Here is a 21,664-nt window from a genome sequence, read left to right on the forward strand (position 1 = left end):
GTGGTTGCCAGAGGCAGTAGGTGGACAGCGGGCAAAATTAATAAAACTGTTTTGGGTTTTTTTTTGGTTCTAATGAATTGAATTAAAAACCAAAACACATAGGAGAACACCAATACGATTTGGAGGTAAGCAAAGATTACATAAACAGGACACAAGAAGCACTAACGATCGAAGCTCCGTATCTGAAATAATATACATGTAATTTTTAAAGATTTTACTTTTAAGCAATCTCTACACCCAGTGTGGGGCTCGAACTCACAACCCCGAGACTGAGCTGCATGCTCTACCAATTGAGCCAGCCAGGCACCCCTGAAATAATACATTTTTTTTTAAATGAAAAATCTCAGGAGTTTCTTTTGCCTCTCGAGAGACCTCAAGTTGACCCACAGCTGCCAGTACTAACTTGACCCCTGCCAACCTCCACTGCCTTGAACAACACGTAACTCCTTGACTCTCCTGCAGAAGACTTCTGGCTTTGTGATGAAACTAGAATCGCTTGCGTTGTGCGGCAAAGTCAAAAATTTGCTATGAAGCCCTTAGGCAGTCAAGCACACGGCCCAGGTAGCCTCTCTGTATTTTCAGTTCTTACAGCGTCTCAAAGGAGAGACTTGTAAACCCTTCAAAATCCACCTCTGCCTCTGAGTGTATGGGAAGTACAGCCATACTTCTGCAGCTGCTTCTCTGCTCCCAGGACTTGTTAGCTTTCCCACCCAGACTGTCTCAAAGGTCCTACTCTTTGTCCCCAATGGGGATGCAGACAGTCTGCCTTCTCCTGGGATCTTCCTAAGAACTCCGCTGGCTTTTTCAGGATCCTCCTTACTTTCCTAAACTTTGTTGAAGTTTCATATTGGCCAAGAAAGAAAAGAAAATTGAGTTTTACAAAAAGACACCATAAAATAAAGTGAAAAAAGCGACAAAGACTTAATTCCAGATTAAATAGAGTGTCTACAATTCAATAATAGGACCCAGTATCTTTTAATATGGGCAAAGGATATAACAAAAGCAATTCAAAGAAGGCAAAACTCCAAAAGATCTATAAGCATGTGAGAAAATAGGTTTCAACGTTACCAGTATACAAATGCACCAACCATTCTCCACCTCCCAACTGGGGAAAAACGTTTGAATGGGGCACAGGGAAACAGGTATCCTCGCGTAATTGGTAAAACCATCTGGGAGAGCAGCTTGGTTCACCTGTTAAGGTGCTGGTGCCCTACAATCCAGTGATTCTGACTCCATGCAGAGAGGCACGCACAGAACCTCTTTTCACCTGAGAGGGTTAAATCAGATCCTACAAGTCTTATGCATGCTAGGAGGCAAACTTGAGGTCTTTTCACATGAATCACCTACAAGACAAACAGACCTATACGTTGTCAATAGTGACTGACCCAGCAAAACTTCAACTCGGTTACAAGCTATCCTGGTCTCTTAGGCTTACTAGAGACCCTCTAGAAAAACAGCGGGGAGAGGAAGGGAAAAGAAGAGACAAAAACCCATCCTGTTATTTAACACCGCTGAAGTGATCAGGATACTTTTAGGTTTTGGTCATCTCCTGGAAATAGAGTCAATGTGAACTGTTCTTGACTCACCCCAAAGCTGGCTTTAATCTACGCCTGGAGAGTGACTCAGAGGTAGTGCTTTCCAGCCTCTTCTATGCTGTGGCCCTCAGATCAAAGGGCCCTCTTTGTAGGGCTCACTGCGGCTCTCTCTCGGCTTTGCAGCCTCCCCCGGCCTGATGAGGAGGTGATCTCGATGCTCCCAACTGCAAGCTTTCGTGCGGCTGGAGGGTTCTGTGAATAGCATCCTCCCTCTTGTGGTCAGAGCGGCTACCTTTCTCCGCCTTTGGTCAGCGAACAGAAGCACCTGAGATGGAGAAGAGGCATATCAGCCTCACTCACACCATAAACTTACCCCGCGTCTCTGTCCAAACAAGATAGACCTAATTCTGTAAAGCAAGTTATTACAATACTTCTTTCATCAGTCTATAGGTATGTAGGTAAGCTTCGATGAGAAACACTACTTCTTTTGTTACAACACGAGCTTGAGAAGGAGGGATCTGACATCCTAGAACCTGCGGCATCAGAACTGACTTCCACCTGTCCTGTTGTAGGCAGCTGTGGGTCACTAAGCAAGAGGAACCTGTTTCTTGACTTTCCTCCCTTCATGTTTGAACTCCTTTTGCTGAACATAAACACCTGACTTTCTTTCCTAAAATGTCAAGCGGTCCTGCTAATTCTAATTCTAAGCTTGCTTACTTTGAGCCTGCAACAGGGTAAATGTCGGGTACGATCTTCAGGTATCGTTAGAAACTTTTAGCATGAAGAGGTTACCCTGATATCTGCCAGACACTTTTTTTGGTCAAGGGAGAAAAATGGGCAACGAGAAACACACGTTGGGGCTCCAGCTGTCCTTTCCATGCTGACAGCATGCAAAGGGACAGAGTTTTGGATGTGATTGCCAAAACATAGAGGATACTGATGTTTTTCTATCCAAATAAAAAATTTAAGCTTTTTGGAGGAAAATGTTAAAAGCTGGCATAACTGTATTAAGACAATGAAATGATGAAGTGTACTTCCGAGTTTATAGAAATATACTGCCATCTACAGCATATTAAAAAAAAATCATTGCAGGGGGCGCTGGCTGGCTTAGTTGATAGAGCATGCAACTCTTGATCTTGGGGTTGTGTTGGAGCCCCACATTGGGCATAGAGCCTACTTAAAAAAAATAAAAACTGTAAAAATCATTGCAAACGTTTTGTTCCTCCTACTGGAATTATAACCAAGCAATCAAGCACCTTGAAATTTATAAGCTCTGGTAACTGCCACAAAGAACTTCTCATTTAGGCTGTTTTGTAGCCTTTGATTTCCTCATCTGAAATTTCTTCATGTCTTAAATTTTCCATTTTTTTTTTCTAAACTTCAATTTTCCCAACCTTTCCATTGGATTAATTTCAGCAGTTACACTTTTGATGTCATAAAGCTCTTAATTTTTGAATATTTCTTTTTATATATGCCTCTTTCCATGTAGACAATATTTTCTCATCTGGGGATATCAATTACATTTTCTTTATTTCTCTATTTCCTGCATTATTTCTGTTTTCTTTGAGTTCCCCCTCTCCCCAACCTGTTTGCTCATCAGAATCTCTGTCACTAATGAGGCTTTCCTCAAATGCTTACTGCTCCCGAGCTGTTCGCCCCCTTGAATGGCAAGGTGCCACAGGCTGACTGGGGCTCGGTGGGGTGGGACGGGTTTGCCCATTGGCAGGCTCCCCTGGGCCAGGACCAAGTTGTTCCCCTGGAGACCTCCAGCCTATCAGTCTCTATAGGTCTCTTCTCTTGGGCCGGGTTTTCTCAGAAAGGAACCCTCTAATCCCCTGCTTGGAGGATATAACTTGGCTGCTCGTGTTCTGGGAGTTAAATAGGAGGCCAAGATCACTGTTCGGTGCGCAGACTTTCACTCTAATCCTTGCTTTCAACACTCCACCCTTCAGCTCCGCCTGGTACTTCCTGAATCCAGAGATCACTGGTAAGGCGCTCGATGACCCACCGGTTGTTCTGGAGGGGAGGGGGTGAAGTGGTAACGCGCTCTAGATGAAGAGGGTAACTAGGAGGGTCTCGCTGCTTCTTAGCCGACTTTCATCGGCTCCACCTGACCCTGCCCGTAGATACCCATTGTCTCTCATGCAGGAGCCTCTCAGGCTCGCATCAGCTTGCTTCTGGCTTGCTCCCATACCACCTGTGTTGCACTTAGCTTTCATTCTTCTCTGGTTTATTAAGTTACTTGCTAATTGCCCATTTGCTTTTTAGCTTCTAAAATTATTTTGTCATCTGCCTGTCATCTCTGCTTTGTTTTGGGTTTTTGGCAGTTTTTTGGTCTTGAAACCTCTGTGGTGTCTCTGTAAACAGGGATGTGGTTAGTTGACTGCCTTCAGCTGTTAGCAGCCTTAAGCTGTGCCCTCAGCTCCTGAGCAAGTCTGGAAACTAAGGACTGAGCTATGTCCGCGCCATCATGGGAACTCCTGCCAGGCAGTCTTCGCTCCACTGCTCCACGGCAGATCAACCAGCCACATTTCTCCATTTAATCCACAGGCATACCATGTAGGCTTCCGCAAGTACTCTGAAATCCAGATACACCAGAATTGTAGTAGTCCTCTGGGCTATCAAGTCCCCTTCCAAGGAAAGGAGTAGGTCTAAGGAATATCACTTCTACGTGCACACAACTAGAATCATGTCAGGAACATCATACTCAAGTGGTTTTCCAGAATCCACCTTTTTCCCACTTCAAATACTCAGTTCATTTGATCATTTTCTTCTTTAGAATGCCTCAAAAATTGTAATTTGCAGTTTCATAACAGCAATTGGATTTGGGACTTTGGACCCGGAGATCAAACATTTATAGTTCTCCCTTACCACAGCCTCAGGATTTAACTCCTTCTTTTCCAGGCTTTTCTACCTTGTTCCGTTTAAGTATTCTGCTTCTTAATAGTGTTAACTACCATTGTGCATGAAATTGGACAACTCTATGGTCTTACTGTCAACTTTACACCAACAGACAGTAGGCACATTCCTACTGTTCTTGCTCTGAAGTTTTTAAAAGCCTCTTTATTGTGGATTAGACTTGACAATACTTAAAACTCCAGGACATTGTCCTTGTTTGCTCTCTGCCCTTCCTTCTTGTGAAAATAGCTAGAAAGCATGAAAGCTAAATGAAAACAAAAATGGAAGGACAGTGTATCAGGACTATTTTTGGTGCAAATAACAGAAAAACTACAGCTAGTATAAATTTTACAGTGGAATTATAGAATTGGATATATCTTATACAAAGAACCCAGGGGTTAAAAACACAGCTTTAGAAAGGACGGGAATGGAAACTAGAAAATCTCTAGGAACCCACGGGGTTTCCTCTCCATCTCAGTTCTGCTTAACGCATACGTTCTACTTTTCTTGCTCAACAGAAGGGTTAACTGCTAGTTGGCCCACAGGGAAAGCAGAAATTGTCCTCATGTTCCAACCCTACAGAAAAACTCCATCTCAATTCTAAAATTCCCAGGGAAGGAGCGAGGAAACTCCTGATTGGCCCAGCTTGGCTTAGGAGACTCTCAGCTGAATCAACAGGAACCAGTAGAAAAAAATCTTACTGTATAAAGTGGCTATCAGGATCCCATGGCTGCAGGGAGGATGGTAGGTAAGAAAGTGAGCATCAGCTTTTAAAAGACACCTCCAAAGATGTTTTACTACAGGTTTTTAATAGGCTGAACACCTAGAGGACAGAAAAAATAACAGCCATTCTCATTTTTCTTTCTAAAATAAACTTATGCTCAATTGCTATGTTGCTGTTACTCTGAATTGGAATAAGTATATTCCTGTATATAAGACCTACCTTGCAGGTGATTCTCTGAGAGGAGCAGAGATAATGTATCTAGAGTATCCAGCACTGTACTTGGCATACAGTAGCATAGTAAACACTCAGCAAATGGTAGCTATGATTTTAAATGCTAAACAAATTCATGCAATGTCAACATTTTTTCTTAAAATACTGCTGGAGAGATTTATTGTTTCCTATAAAGCTGTTCAGCACTTCAACTGGAGTCATAGTCCAGTGAGTTTTTTTTTTTTTAAAGGTTTTATTTATATGAGATAGCAAGAGAGAGAGAGCACTAGCAGGAGGAAGAGGGGAGAAGCAGGCTCCCCGCTCAACAGGGAGCCTGATGTGGGGCTCAATCCCAGGACCCTGGGATCATGACCTGAGCCGAAGGCAGACGCCCAACCGACTGAGCCACCCAGGCGCCCCAATAGCCCAGTGAGTTTAACTCAAAAGAAAAACTCAGAACATAAAATACTCAATTCCATAGGATTCAAAGATATAAATCTAACTTAAACACTATCAGTTAGCTTTATCATTACCTGCAAATGGCATGAAATAAAATATATAAGCATGTGAAACAATTAACTTTAATTATAAAAATAGAATTTAAATTATATACACATTTAAATACACACATGCAGACTGCATGATACATTTACTTATTACATATGAATTTTGCTTTTCAACTACAAAGTTATGTATGCAGGATAAAGAGCAGTTAAGAATTCCTAAAAAGCCCTCATTGTATTTCTTTGATCCTAAGTCTCTTACTTGTTTCCCTCCCACAATTAGACTGGGTCTTATAATCCACACGCACACTTATTACACCATTTTTCCCCTAAAAAGAAACTCTCGAAAGCTGTTAGTAAACCAATAGTATATCTTACAAGTATTATCTTAGATTCAAGAACATACCATATTTAATAAAAAAATTTTAATCTACTTTTTGTAGTTTATTACAGCAATACTTTATTCCATACATATAATTCCCTAGTCTTCCTACATTCCTATTGATCTTGAAATGCAAACTAGGTCACATTATTGAATGTGGTCCTCTCTTTTCTATTTTTTTTGTCAGAAAGCCACCAACATTGGTAATGCATTTTTTTTATCTGCCTCAGAACAGGATGTTTTGAATTATGCCAGCCTCCCAGGTCTCAATCTGTACAACGAAGATACATGCAGGTGAAAAGTAAAAGATTAACTCAATTAGGTGTCTTCCTGCCACATAACCATTTCAAATAATTTTCTTAGGAGCCAAGCGAATTACATAATTGTGTTGCTATGAGAAAGCGTCCCAATTGGTTTGGTCTTTCCTTTCTATATAGTTGTGAAACTGCCTGTGCAATAACAACAAAGCACAAATAAGTGGATGACTCAACATGATAATGTAGGTAGAAAATGCAGAAACATCTCTTTCAAATTAATATATACTCAAGTTGTGTATTTAAAGAACCATATTGAAAAAAAAAAAAAAGAACTGTATTGAGAGGTCACTTCTGCCCTACTACTGTATTTCAAGCACCCATCACAGGGCCTGGTACACAGGTGTTTAGTACTGAATGCACAGATGAATAAATGGTATGAGTAAAAAATTAGCATATTTAACCCCAAGCTGGCTTAAAGGCTAACATTCTCCATTTCACCTTTGGGGACAATTTTACTAAAAAATACTAAAAGAAAATGACAGAAGAATATACAAATTCTTATAGGAATGATAATTTTGCATATCAAAAGATTATCACATATTAAAAATTAAATACACAGATAATTCTGAAATTGTCATTTCCGGTTTGGGGTTAATACTAAGTAAGCCCTTAGACAGAAAATACTGGTCCACACACACAGCACCAATGCTTCTTTCTCAGTTGAGGTACTTTATATACAGCAATAGGTATACAAAAGCTTTTGAGCCATTCCAATATTCCCACTGCTCTGATAAATGAGAGACAAGTTGTAGGCAATATCTCTTCGCAAGTCTAACTGGTCAACTTCTATACCCTAGGAGGAAAAATACATGAATGAGTTTTATATTTCAAACTGACAACCAGGACAATCTTATGGCAAATAATAGTTTCATAAGTATAAGTATTCAAATATTAAAATTCATGATACTAAAAAAAGTATAAAACTAGGCATATACCTTGGATCTAAATTTTATTAGGTAATGCTGATTCAGTTAATCACTGTAATAACTATATCATTAAATAATTTAAAATGTCTAACCAATAAGTTAAAGAAAAAAGTCTCACCCAGAAGCAATAGCAGAATAAAATCCAGATGAAGAATTTAAGATTAAGAAAATGAAACCATAAAAGAAAAAAATCATAGTTGAATAATATAATCTTGGGTAGGAAAGGCCCTTCCAAGTATAATAGCAAAAGTAGAAACTATAAAGGAAAAGGTCAATAGATACGATTTCATTAGAAAAACGTAAAACTTATGCATCTAAAAAAGAAAAATTATACCACAAATGACCAGATGGGAAAAAAATACCTATACTATATAGCAGAAAGGTGTAAAAAGACATACACCAATTTAATAATAATATTACCCCAGGGGTGTTATTACACCCTTTTCCTACTTAAACAGCAAAGTAATGAACTCAATAGAGTAGGTTAGATCTATGTTTCTAAATCTTCCCCAGTTAAAAATTTTGGAGTCAACTATAAAAATATCTGCAACAATGAAAAATGATACCTATAAAGCTTAAGGAGCAATACCTACAGGTATTTTTTTTTTTTAAAGATTTTTATTTATTTGCCAGAGAGAGACACAGCGAGAGAGGGAACACAAGCAGGGGAGTGGGAGAGGGAGAAGCAGGCTTCCCGCCAAGCAGGGAGCCCCCTGTGGGGCTTGATCCCAGGACCCTCGGACCATGACCCAAGCCGAAGGCAGACGCTTAACGACTGAGCCACCCAGGCACCCCAATACCTAAAGGTATTTATGAAATAAAGAATGCAAAAGTGTATATATTTCATCAGCCTAACTGTAAAAGTACGTATTCATTTGTTTAATGACTAACATTGAACAAGAGTAATACAAAACAGTTGTGAGGGCATATAAGAATTATGAGTGCAACTTAAAAAAATTAACAATGAAAACAATATTTTTCTCCAGAAATTTAAAATAAGAATGAGACTTTATTTTTTAATTTTTTATTATATTATGTTAGTCACCATACAGTGCTCCTTGCAATACATGCCCTCCTTAATACCCATCACCGGGCTAGCCCATCCCCCCACCCCCCTCCCCTCTGAAACACTCAGTTTGTTTCCTGGAGTCCATAGTCTCTCATGGTTCATCTCCCCCTCTGATTTCCCTTTCATTTTTCCCTTTCTTCTCCTAATTGCCGGGAATGGCCAGCATCCCCACGGCATTCCAGCGGCAGAGTGGTCACGCAGGCCTCAGCATTCCAAAGGCCTACACCCTTCTCCAAAACCTTCCCTCGCCTCCAGCAGGCTCTGTTACATTTTAGCAAGCCAGGTATTATGGCTGATTTCATGCTTTACATTAACCCCAACACCTAATGTCCTCCATGCTCTTCCTTATGTTCCACAGATAAGTGAAACCATATGATAATTGACTTTCTCTGCTGGACTTATTTCACTTAGCATAATCCCCTCCAGTTCCATCCATGTTGATGTAAATGGTGGGTATCCATCCTTTCTGATGGCTGAGTAATATTCCATTGTATATATGGATCATATCTGCTTTATCCATTCATCTGTTGAAGGGCATCTCGGCTCCTTCCAGTTTGGCTATTGTGGACATTACTGCTATGAACATTGGGGTGCATATGGACCTTCTTTTCACTACATCTGTGTCTTTGGGGTAAATACCCAGGAGTGCAATTGCTGGGTCATAGGGTAGCTCTATTTTTAACTTTTTGAGGAATCTCCATACTATTTTCCAAAGTGGCTGCACCAACTTACATTCCCACCAACAGTGTAAGAGGGTTCCCCTTTCTCCACATTGTCTCCAACATTTGTTGTTTCCTACCTTGTTAATTTTTGCCATTCTAACTGGTGTAAGGTGGTATCTCAATGTGGTTTTGATTTGAATTTCCCTGATGGCTAATGATGTTGAACATTTTTTCATGTGTCTGTTAGCCAAGAATGAGACTTTAAACATAGATTATCATAGTACTAGCAACACTTTACCCTGTATTACATTATCTTAAACAAAACTACATTTATACTGGTCTTTCATCTTTTTAAAGAAATACGTTCATTACACTTGAACTTGAAAATGAACAATGGCTATATTACTCAATACTCAGGCTTTGTGTCTACCAGCTCATCCCTGTAAACCAGGGGGGCTACCTTAAGGTAACTGAAATGTTCATAACCGGGCGCCTGGGTGGCTCAGTCGGTTAAGCGACTGCCTTCGGCTCAGGCCATGATCCTGGAGTCCCGGGATCAAGTCCCGCATCAGGCTCTCTGCTCAGCAAGGAGCCTGCTTCTCCCTCTAACCCTCCCCCCTCTCATGTACTCTCTCTCTCTCATTCTCACTCTCTCAAAATAAATAAATCTTTAAAAAAAAAAAAAAAGAAAGAAATGGTCATAACCATAAGTTGTGTATGTCCACATGGTTGCTGATCAGGTCACAAGGCCAGAATGACAAAGATCTACTTGTTGCTTAACACAATTACATAAATGCATTCAATAAAGAAAAAATACATTCTAATACATAATTTATTTCACTGTCTGGGCTACAACATGAGCTAACTGCACTTATCTATAGATGAAATGAAGTGACTCATCAGTTTTTAAAGTAAATCATACAGGGACGCCTGGGTGGCTCAGTTGGTTAAGCACTGACTCTTGATTTTGGCCCAGGTCATTGATCTCAGGGTCATGAGATCAAGCTTCACATCAGACTCCGTGCTCAGCATGAAGTCTGCTTGAGATTCTCTCCCTCCCTCTCCCTTTGTCCCTATCCCTGCTCGCGAGCTCTCTCTAATAAATAAATAAAATCTTTTTTTAAAAAAAGAAAAAGTAAATCATACAATACCTCTACCACAAGTGGAGGGAGTTCCAGGGCCTTCTGATAATAGTGGATTGCAAGATGAATCAGCCCCAGTTGGTGAAGGCCACGGCCCAAATTGTAGAATGACTCCTGGCAAGGTCCACGTATACTGAGGTATCGATTAAGAAAGGAAAATCCCTACCAAAAAGATAAACAATTCAGTATTATAATCATTTGACAAGTATGTATTTGAACCAATATATGTGCCAGGTATATCCTGTACAGAATACAATTTAAAAAAGAGACAGTCCCATCCTAAAAGAACATGTGTCTGTAGTGTAGTGCCATATCACAGTGTAGTCAAGAGCTCTTCTGAAGATATAAAAGATTTTTTTTAAGCTAAGGACAAAAATATTCACAGAAAACAAAGCCAAATGTCACAACTGTCAAAGATCCATAATCTGTAAGAACACAGGATTTTTTTTTTTGAAGGTTCCAAGTTGGCTTTTGTGACGTTAGAGGCCAATAAACTTTTTGATTCAAGATGTCTAAAACCCTGAGCAAAATATAAAATCTGAGCCCTTACAATAATTTTAGAAAGGTTTCTTCTCAGGGAGAAGATGCTTTCTGGGTAAATGGTTATCTCTCAGGACCTTAATACCTTCTTAACCCAAAAAACTTTTTTTTTCCCCGAAAGCTTCTGACTCAAAGACTTTATGGAAAAACTGGTTATTTCAGAGCACAGCTATAATAATGCAGGCTCCATGTGTGTCACGGTGTCCAAAAGCAACTTGCTTCTTTACCTCCTCCTGTATCAATTTCCCCCTTTAATGCAGCTTCAAGTTACCAGCCACAGAAAGTTACATACTGCAGAGATGCAAGTGTCCTATGTTAAGTAATTAAATAAATATATTATCTGTGAATAGAGAATATAAAATGCAACTATTCCCTGGGTGATCTGCTTTCTAATAAATGGTCACAAATTTTTCTTCATAAATAAATAAATAATAAAAATTAATGAATTCTTTAGAATTAAAGCATTTTAGGGATAAAAATAATTATGTTCACTAAACAAATCATATTTTCTGCATAATAAAAGAACCTACATAGGAATATGACCTCTATTCCACTGAAAATTATGGTTCTCTGTTAAGTAAAGCAGACAAACTATCAGTCTCAGAGAAATACCAAATTTTAAAATGACAAAGTGCAAAAATCTGAGGAAGAATAGTAAGTAAACCCAGATGAACTATTGCAATCCAAAGAAACTTGCAAGTCACTTTATCTCTTAGGTACTACGAATCATCAAATATAAAAACTACAAAAATATCACAAAAAATTTTTAATGAAATAGAAACAAGAGTTCTTTTTACATTAAGTATGTTACATTTCAAACATTTTTATCACATTATTCACTAAAGGGCCCAAGTATACACTGCCTATAAGATACTAAATACAGATAGAAGAAATCATAAAGGATTTTACTTTCATGATATAATATAAAGGTAGGAAAGACAATAAAACATATGAAATTAGTTTGCTTTTAAGTAATCCAAAGGGAAACAAACTGGTCATGTAGTATGAAGAAACAGATTCATGAGAAATTAAAACAATTTAAGAATCATGGTATTTATAATAAAACTTGTTTTTAGAAACTTTAATGGAAAATGTTTCACACACACAAAAGTACAGAGATTAGGACAACAAACTTCCATATACTCATCTCCTGCTGTTTGATCTCTATCTCAACCAATTAAAATCTGCTGTTTACTCTAAAAGTGATTTGAAATTTAGCTTCTAAATTACTTTGAAGTATATAAATTTTTTCCTTACCAGGCCAAAAAACTACGTATTTTAACTATTTAATAATGAGTCAGTCCATAAAAATTTCCTGTCAGTATTTACCAGAATGTAAGTTTCATGAAGGCAAGGAATTCTGCCTGTATACTCCGTGCTATATGCCCAGTTCCCAGCATAGTGCGTGTTCATTACGTATTTGTTTAATTTATAATAAGCAATCTTATATTACTTAATATAGCAAAAGTATCCATTAAGAGAGGAAAAAAAGCACAGAGCAAGAAGTAGATAAATTTCACAAATAAATACCCAAGAAAAGGAAAATTTGTTTTTTTTTTTACTTTTTATTATGAAAATTTTCAAATATACAAAAGTAAAGAGAACATTATAATGAACCCCAATACCCAGCTTTAACAATTATCATCATTTGAATTTAGGCTTTCTTTTAACCATTTTACTTTAAAAAACAAAACAAAAAATCTTTTACTCAATCCTCCTACTCCATTCAAGCCAACATTTTCTTTCCTTCCATAACTACTTAAAAAAACATGTCTTTAAAATGCATCAAATCAAACATATCAACATAAAAACAACACAAAAGTTTTAAAGATACAGCGGTGAACAAAAGAGACTCCCTGATCTCTTGGAATTTATACTTTTTTTTTTTTGAGAGAGAGAGAGAGAACGTGCACTTCGTCATGGGGGTGGGGCCGGGAAGGGCAGAGGGAGAGAGAGAAACCTAAGCAGGCTCTAGTCCACTTGTCCAAGATCATGACCTGAGCTGAAATCAAGAGTCAGATGCTAAACTAACTGAGCCACACAGGAATCCCCGGAGTTTATATTCATATTAGAGAACACAAGCTATATAAAAAAGTAAACAAGAAAATAAAAATGCTAATTTCAAATTGCTGTAAGAACCAAGAAAGCTTTGGGGCGTCTGGGTGGCTCAGTCATTAAGCGTCTTACCTTTGGCTCGGGTCATAGTCCCAGGGTCCTGGGATCAAGCCCCACATCGGGCTCCCTGCTCAGTGGGGAGCCTGCTTCTCCTTCTCCCACTCCCCCTACTTGTGCTCTCTCTCTCTCGCTGTGTCTCTCTCTGTCAAATAAATAAAATCTTTAAAAAAGTAAAACCAAATTGCTCTCTTTAAAAGAGCAATTTGTTGGTGATGATATAAGGAAACAGTCACATAGTCACATATTCATACATTATTGTATGTATATATATATATTTTTAATGGATTTACAATAAATCAATCTTCAGGACCTAGAAGGCTGGAGGCCTCAAGGGCTCTAGAGTATAAGGATGCCTCCAGATTCTGCTGTGTCTTCTTTCTGTATGATCTGGCTGTGTCCCCTTTCTACATGGCTGCACAAGCCTTAGCCAGGAACACCACTAGATGTTGAGTCCCTGAGTGCTGAACACAGCATAGGTGCTGGGAACTCTCACCATGTATACTAAGCAGGTATTACTTTTGAAGCAGGACAATAAAAGCATTAAGTATATTCATTTTAAAAGAACATAAAACTAAGTAATGAGAAATCCAAATGAATTACCTGCACAGTAAGAGCATGTCTCCTTAATACATACTTCTGAGATGCCATGTGAATAAACGTTAGGCCTATACAGAGGCTATAGAGAGGTTCATGGGGATGGGTGCGAAAGGCTTGCACATATTGTCCTGAAAAAAGAACAGTGATGTCAGATGGTGTGACATAAGCATGGTTCCTTATTTCTTCAAATATATTTTATGGCTAAGCAGTACTGATTTTTAACATATGCAAGGTGTGCTTTCTAAAATATCAACCAGATACACATTAATTTGAATTTTAAATCAATGTATAAAATATAGCAAAATTAGGAGGATTTACCTATAAATGTATCCTGACTACAAAGATTAAATATGAGCAACTAAAAGTAACTTTCTTTTAGGCACAGCTAGACACTTCTATGTAGAATAATATTTCTAAAACAATTTATCAATTGTGATCATAAATCTATTTTATGATCTTAAATCTATTTTAAAAGAAACAAGGGAATGTGTCTTTTGGCAAATTCTTTTGTAAAATTAATTGATCTGTCTTATAAATTCAAATACGATGGATCATGGAGGTGAGAAAAAGAAAAATAGTTTTGTTTTTTAGATTATGGGTGTTGTTTCCCAAGTGTAGCACTATTTTGTTTTTCCTGAGAAAAAGATGTGTTCCTTGTTTCCATGTATTCTATATATGCAATTATTTCATGTCAAACAAAAGCTTAACCATATGAGATAGGGGAATTTAAAAAAATTTTTAAGTAAATTTTTCTTATAAAGGGATGATCTATAATTTATCATATATAGATAAAAGCTTCCATTCTTTCCAGCTTCTATATCAGAAGAAACTGCACCACAGAATCTCTTTAGCAGCACAGATGGTAGACTGCCATTTGGACTTTCTATTTTTACCTCTATAAAAGGTCCTAAATTTAAGACAATATAAATCTCTATTTTATATTTCTTAATATTAAACAATTCCAAAAAGCACACACAGTGGAGGACAGTTTCAACATCTGATGTTCAAGGTTACTGGCTGAACAATTATAAAAATACCAGCCATACATGAAGAAACACTGAAAGTATTTAAATAGCCAACATCCCAGTTTATCCAGAAGTGAACCTGGCAACACTAGCTTTTAGGCACCAAGAAACGCATGCTCATTTTAAGTTTAAACATTTAGCCAGATATTTTTCTACGTGTTTGCTTCTGATTCATTATACAGAAAATTTCAAGTGATTAATTTTCCCTGAGTTTAATTAGAATTAGCAAGCACCATGTAAATCAATCTTGACATAAAGACCTGTCTCCTAGAGGAACAAACTATCAGCAAATCTTAAATCCTTTTTTTGTACAACAAATTAAAATCAGGCGGCAAAGCATCCACAATTAATGAAAATTATTTTAAAAGCAAGCCAGGGCGCCTGGGCACCTCGGTTGGTTAAGCTTCTGGTTCTTGATTTTGGCTCAGGTGATGATCTCAGGGCTGTGAGATAGAGCCCTGTGTTGGGCTCCATGCTGGGTGTGGAGCCTGCTTAAGATTCTCTCTTGCTTTCTCTCTGCCCCTCCCCCGGCTCATGCATGCTCCCTCTCTCAAAGAGAGTCGGGGGCCATGGCTCAGTCGGTTAAGCATCTGCCTTCGACCCTGATCAAGCCCCGCATAGGGTTCCCTGCTCAGCAGGGAGCCTGTCTCTCCCTCTCCCTCTGCCGGCTGCTCCCCGCTTGTGTGCTCTCTCTAATAAATAAAAATCTTCAAAATTAAAAAAAAAAAAAATCAAGCCTCAGCAGGGAGAATTGTAGACTTTTAAAATGAATTATAACTTACTCCAGACTTTTGAAACCAAAGCTTCATAAGGAAAATATTAATTATCATTGTTGCTAATAGCTACTTATTACATGTGCCAAACATTTTAAAAAATACTTTATATTAACTCGTTTAATTTTCACAATAATTTATAAGGTAGGTCCAATTATTACCTCCATTTCAGAGATAAAGAAACTGAGGCAGGGAGAGGTAGAATACCTTGTCATGAGGATATTTAAGCTATTTAAACACAGGTAGTTCCGCTCCAGAGGCCTAGCTGTTAACCACCACTCCATCCACACCTGACAAAGTCATGTCCAGGACACTTACCAAGTGCATGCTTAAAACTACCAGATACAAATGCATTGTGTCCATTTAAGACACACAGGGCATGATTATCTGGGTTTTTCAGCATTAGGCGAAGACAGAAGCGATGATGTCGTACTTCTTGGGAGTGCATGGTAACCTGATTGAAAATGTTCCAGAGCTGAGGTTTATTGACATTTTCCATTACCATTACCCTAAAATTGCAGAAAGAGGGTGAGGATAAAAAATCATGTAAAAAGAAAAACTTCTGATTTCTAAGAATGAAATCCTTCAGTGCAGCAACATCTTCCAAGAAAAAGCAGATTGTCCCAGGGTATTTAAGCAGAAATATTTACACAAAGATTTTTCCCAGAAAATGCTTGCTTAAGTTAGTATTTCTATATCTTGCTTGTTCTTCTCAACAAACTTTTAAACAACAAAAAATCAAATAGTTTAAATTTCACCGTTTCTCCCCAACCCTACAGCTGCAGTACAATGAACAGTGAATAATAGCTAATAATAATGTGTGCCAGACATTGTTAAAAGGCCTTATATATAATAATTCACTTAACTCTCACAATAATCCTACCAGGTGGTAGTATGATGATATCCATTTTATAAATGGGAAGATTAAGGCACAAAAGGTTGAATATATGAGAGGGGATGCCACTGAGAATCACCAATGAACTGAATTAACGAGTAAGCAACAAGAGAGTTAAAACAAAAACTTATTAATTCTTGAGCATAAGAGACTAAGTCAAAGTGAATACACATACTCTTTCAAAGACTCTAAAATAAGCTATTAGAAAATTACCTGATATAGTTGTATGCCTTTCTGAAATTTTTGTCCAGTATTGCAGCAGAAAGACCAAAGTATTCTAGTTCTTTCCGTTTTTGCTTGTCATCATAAAATGAATAATATTCCAATGAAGAATCCACAAGTAACTCAGCCTCCTGAAATCGGGATAGGTCACACAAGCAGTATATGGCCTTCAACAGAAGGTTCCACCAGTCATCTTTTGTCAAGACACTCGTGAGTACAGCAAATATTGCTAAAATGATGCCAGTGACAATCAGTTAGGACACTATATTTTCAGAAATAGCAGTATTAGAAAAATTCATATGATCAATTTTAAGGTTAAATTTAATAATCACAATCCTATGGGCCTGAATTCTTGCCAACACTCTTCTGACAATATGACAAGTGGATAGTTGCTTATTTACACTACTTCAACACCACCCTTTCTGCTCTGCCTAACAATCTGCAATCCCAGGTAATTCTTACTTTGGATTTGTCCTCTACAAAGTCCAGCTACCTCATTTGTATCTCTCAGTGCTAGCTAGGATATATGGTCCTCTAGGGCAGAACAAGTGTGTGTTCCATAACTGAGGTCAGATACAGGATTCTACCCATACAAAGCATTCAAATGTTTAACAAAGGACTTGAAATTCATACTTTGAGATTCAGATTGTTCTTGATCTTTTTATAATCTTAATTTTCTTTCCTCTGCCTCAATATTTCCTTCCTTAAAAATCTTGCCTTATTTGTCTGTAAGAAGCCCCCTTTTTATAAATTTATAATTCTTGAGAAATATCGAAAGCCACAAAAATTTTTAGTCTTTGACCCAGAATTCTGAGACTCTATCCTACACAAGTAGTCAAAAATATGGATATAGGGGCGCCTGGGTGGCTCAGTTGGTTAGGCAGGCGTCTGCCTTCGGCTCAGGTCATGATCCCAGTGTCCTAGGATCGGGTCCCGCGTCGGGCTCCTTACTCGACAGGGAGCCTGCTGCTCCCTCTCCCTGCCTACCTGTCTGCCTACTTGTGATCTCTCGCTCTCTGTCAAATAAACAAAATCTTAAAAAAAATATATATATGGATATATAAGCATGAAGATGCTCACTATAGTATTATCTATAAGAGAAAATTATCAGAAGCAACCATATATCAAAAAATAAGGGAATAATTAAAGTATGGAACTGCTATCCAATGGAATATTACACATTCCTTAATGATAACAGCTATGAAGTGAAGAGAGCAACATGAGAAAACATCTGTGAGAAAATGCTGAGTGAAAAAATCAGAATATAAACATGCATGTAACATAAAGAGGCCCTATATCCTATCCTGGTACACACCAGTGTAATGTGATCCCCACCATGGGGAAATGAACTAACAAAAAAAACCTTATGAGCCTAAGAAAAACCAACAATGGACCTGAAATGAGAAAATAGTGAAAGAAAAAAACCAGGTAGGGTCACATATACAGAAAAATATAACTTAAGGAAATACAGTCCTAAACACATGAAGCAGAGTCTACCTTTGCATGGGCCCAGAATTCATGGACTGTTGAAATGGCAGGGCTCTGAGGCATTTACGGCTAGATTATGAGCAGCTGACCCTCATTCCTCTCCTGACTCTGCTCCCCTGCAAAACTTTGCTTAATGTTAGGTCCTTAAAATGTGCTTATAGAGATTCAGCTCTTCTGAATTCTAAAAACTTATGCCAGGCATACTGCCATGCCTGTAACAATTATTTAATAAATGTCTACTGAATTAATTAACAATGAAATAATTTTCTGCCAGACTGATACCTCTAGTTTAGACTCTTTTCATGTTTTCTGAGTAATAATGTCACCCAAACTTACTTGATGCATTACCAGCTAAAAATAGACGCCTTTTAAAATCATATTACCTGAGACTGGGTCAAAGCAATTTAGTTTCAGAGTTTCTATGACTATTGCTACATTTGCTATGACTATTGCTACATTCAAAAATGAATTTAACAGAGAATGAAACATGTCATTGAAGTCACTGGACAAATATAGTAATTTATATTGCCATCTAATCTTCACAAATTTCTTAATATAAGGTATATTTTCTTTTTTAAAAAAAGTCGAAAGTTCTGTTTAGTTTTTTCACAGAAAGATCCAAGCAGATGTTTTCCTTTTAATTTTTTAAAAGTTAATTTACATAACCTTCCTTTCTTTTTTAACATCAAATGAGTTTATTATACTTAAGGGATCTGGATTAGAAAATTTCATTTTATTTGAAAGGGTATATTTTCAATTAGGTTACTATCAGGTGATACTTCATGAATATTTTTTTAACTCAGCCAAATTTTATGTAATAAAGCAAATGAAAGAATTACCTTTTGCATCACAATTTGCTGTCTCTTGGTCACTATTGTCTGATATTTTGTCTCTTGACACTTTAATAAGGTAGAGATGCCTCTCTCCAGATTTGGAACTAGATATCAAACAAACTTGGGCTCTATTCATTGCTACCTGAATTAAAGATAAAAATTTGAGATTTTTTAGTCATATAATTTCTTTTTAATATTTTATTTCTAAGTAATCTCTACACCCAACGCAGGGCTCAAACTCACAACCCCGAGATCAAGAGTTGCAAACTCTACCAACTAAGCCAGCCAGGCGCTCCAGTCATATAACTTTTTAAAGAAAATCTATGGGGGGGGTGGGGGCAGTGTGACTGGGTGGCTCAGCAGGTTAAGCCTCTGACTTCTGCTCAGGTCATGATCTTAGAGTCCTGGGATTGAGTCCCAGGACATTGAGCGCTGTGCTCAGCGTGGAGTCGGCTTGTCCCTCTCCCTCTGCTCACACACTCACTCTCTCTGAAACAAATAAAATCTTAAAAAAAAAGAAAAAGAAAATCTCTGGGATGGAAGTATTGCAGGTGTGCCTGAACTCTTAGTAGGAAAAAAAAAAAAAAGGCCAAAGCATTGTGTATTTAAACACCTAAAAGAGAATGAATACACTGATTTTTTTCTTACCAGAGGAATTTAGATCACACCTTAGTAAGGAAAAAGAAGTTACATAAATTAACTTACACACACACACACACACACACACACACACACACACACACACAAACTACTTACAGTCTAGTGTAAAAACGCGAGATTCAGAAATGATGTCACATGTGGAAAACATTTTTGCAAAACGAACAATTTTGCAATATGGTAGTGTCCAGAAGGCCAATACTTGATTATGTTATGGTTCTTGCTTTTCTAGATATGTACTCGCAAAGATTTTGTTGAACTTACTCTACAGTCAAGTTTATACTTTCATGTAGAACTTTAAATTACAGTCGACCCTTGAACAACATAGGTTTGAATTGCAGATTCACTTATACATGAATTTTTTATGGTACAGTACTGTAAATGTATTTTCTCTTCCTTCTAATTTTCTTAACATTTTTTTTCTCCAGCAAGGAGAATACAGTATATAATACATACAACATACAAAATACATGTTAATCAACTGTTCATGTTATCAGTAAGACTTCCATTCAACAGTAGGCTATCAGTAGTTAAGTTTTTAGAAGTCAAAAGTTATACATGGATTTCCAACTGCGTTAGAGTTGGTGCCCCTAATTACCATGTTGTTCAAAGGTCAACTGTACATACCATTAACTTCTAAGTCTTCTGTCTGTACCTGACTTTCATTTTTACAACTTTAATAGCTATAATCTATGTTTAAATCAAATTCTAAACATTTAAGAAGTCAACAATGCTAATATACAGAAAGACCATTACCCACCTTTAAAAGCATGGCTAACATGGTAAGTAAGGTGTCCACATAACCACACATTTTGCCTTGAGAAAACAGCAGAGTAGAACGATGAAGCAGTAACTTCAGTTCCTAAATAAATGAGCACATGATAATGAATGTGACAAGATTCCTTTCTGCAAGGTGTTTTGTTTGCACAGAAAAGTTTTATTTTAGAAATGAAACCTTAAGAACATTTGCTTTATGGAATTTCACAACTTAAGATCCAATATTTTAGATACTGTAATTTATAATGTCTAACAAGAGGCTGAAACTTAAGATTCAAAATCACTTTTCAAAAATGCTGAATTTAATACACTAAAATAAACTTTTTAGATATATGTTATAGACATCCTTAATGGAGAAAAATGTTCAAAAATACAATCTACCAAGAAAAACTTCCAGTTATGTGACAGAGTCTACCTGCTGTGCAGCATTTGCATCTTGTGCTAAAGTATCCGGATCATACATTGGTTCCAGAGCTTCCAGAGCTTTCTCAGGACGGCCCAGCTGCTGCTGAAGGGTGGAAAGTGAAATTCTTGCATCCAAATGAAGAGGGGCCAGATCAACCACTTTGCCATAGCTTTCCGCAGCACGTTCCATATAGCCTAAGGCCTTTAAACATTCTAAGATGATGTTAAAATAAAGCATAAATATGATCTACAGATTTGTAAGCTTGCCAAGATTATTTTTCCATTTTAAAGAAACATTACAGCAATATAAAAAGAATTATAACAAAAATGAAATGCATATTTCTAGTACTTTAAAACAACTAACCCTTCTAGTCTCCATCTATTGACTGATCAATCTATCGATTTCTCTAACTAAATCCAAATAGCTACAAGGATATAAACAACATATACATACACTTTGGGGTTCTGCTTTATTCACTTAGCATTAAGCTTTCAACAATTCCCACATCTTCCTTACCATTTTGAATGGTTATAACATTCAACTGATTATTTATTTCACCATACTATGACTGATATTTAGGTTATTTCCAAATTTTTACTCTAATAAATAACACAGTAGTAAACATTTTCATGTATATAAGCCATAGTTTAAAAACTGGCAAACCAATTTAGCCCACAGACGTGTTTTTTAAGCCACAGTGCTGTTAAAAACAATACACGGTCCACATTTTTTAAAATTAGGATTTTTATGAACTCCCAAGTTACTGGATTCTTTTGAAAAATGTGGATCTGAGAAACAGCAGCAGCATCCTTTAGAGAGGATTCTCCAGGTTTTCCCCCTACCCTTGAAATTCTTCACTTGCCCAATTCACTCATTTTGCTACTTGCCAGGCTCCTAGGTTTTGTGAT

The 21,664-nt window shown here is 37.4% G+C and overlaps 1 protein-coding gene across 3 annotated transcripts in view; it reads right to left on the reverse strand.

Moving 5' to 3' along the window:
* Nucleotides 1-5,932: 5,932 nt before the first annotated feature.
* The window catches only part of GTF3C3 (general transcription factor IIIC subunit 3), a 44,410-nt gene continuing 28,678 nt past the window's right edge, over nucleotides 5,933-21,664 (reverse strand). For 2 of the 3 annotated variants that reach the window (XM_027590518.2, XM_027590519.2), the window contains 8 exons: nucleotides 20,766-20,968; nucleotides 20,334-20,435; nucleotides 18,923-19,058; nucleotides 16,587-16,824; nucleotides 15,797-15,987; nucleotides 13,684-13,808; nucleotides 10,378-10,530; nucleotides 5,933-7,362 (listed from right to left, as the gene is read on the reverse strand). In XM_027590518.2, the coding sequence (XP_027446319.1) occupies nucleotides 7,240-7,362; nucleotides 10,378-10,530; nucleotides 13,684-13,808; nucleotides 15,797-15,987; nucleotides 16,587-16,824; nucleotides 18,923-19,058; nucleotides 20,334-20,435; nucleotides 20,766-20,968 (1,271 nt within the window). In that variant the 3' untranslated portion in view covers nucleotides 5,933-7,239. Of the gene's footprint in view, nucleotides 7,363-10,377; nucleotides 10,531-13,683; nucleotides 13,809-15,796; nucleotides 15,988-16,586; nucleotides 16,825-18,922; nucleotides 19,059-20,333; nucleotides 20,436-20,765; nucleotides 20,969-21,664 lie in introns of those variants that run through there. The other variant, XM_027590520.2, reaches the window with a different exon arrangement.

The sequence above is a fragment of the Zalophus californianus genome, chromosome 3 (assembly GCF_009762305.2).
Source record: "Zalophus californianus isolate mZalCal1 chromosome 3, mZalCal1.pri.v2, whole genome shotgun sequence".
NCBI classification, from domain to species: domain Eukaryota; kingdom Metazoa; phylum Chordata; class Mammalia; order Carnivora; family Otariidae; genus Zalophus; species Zalophus californianus.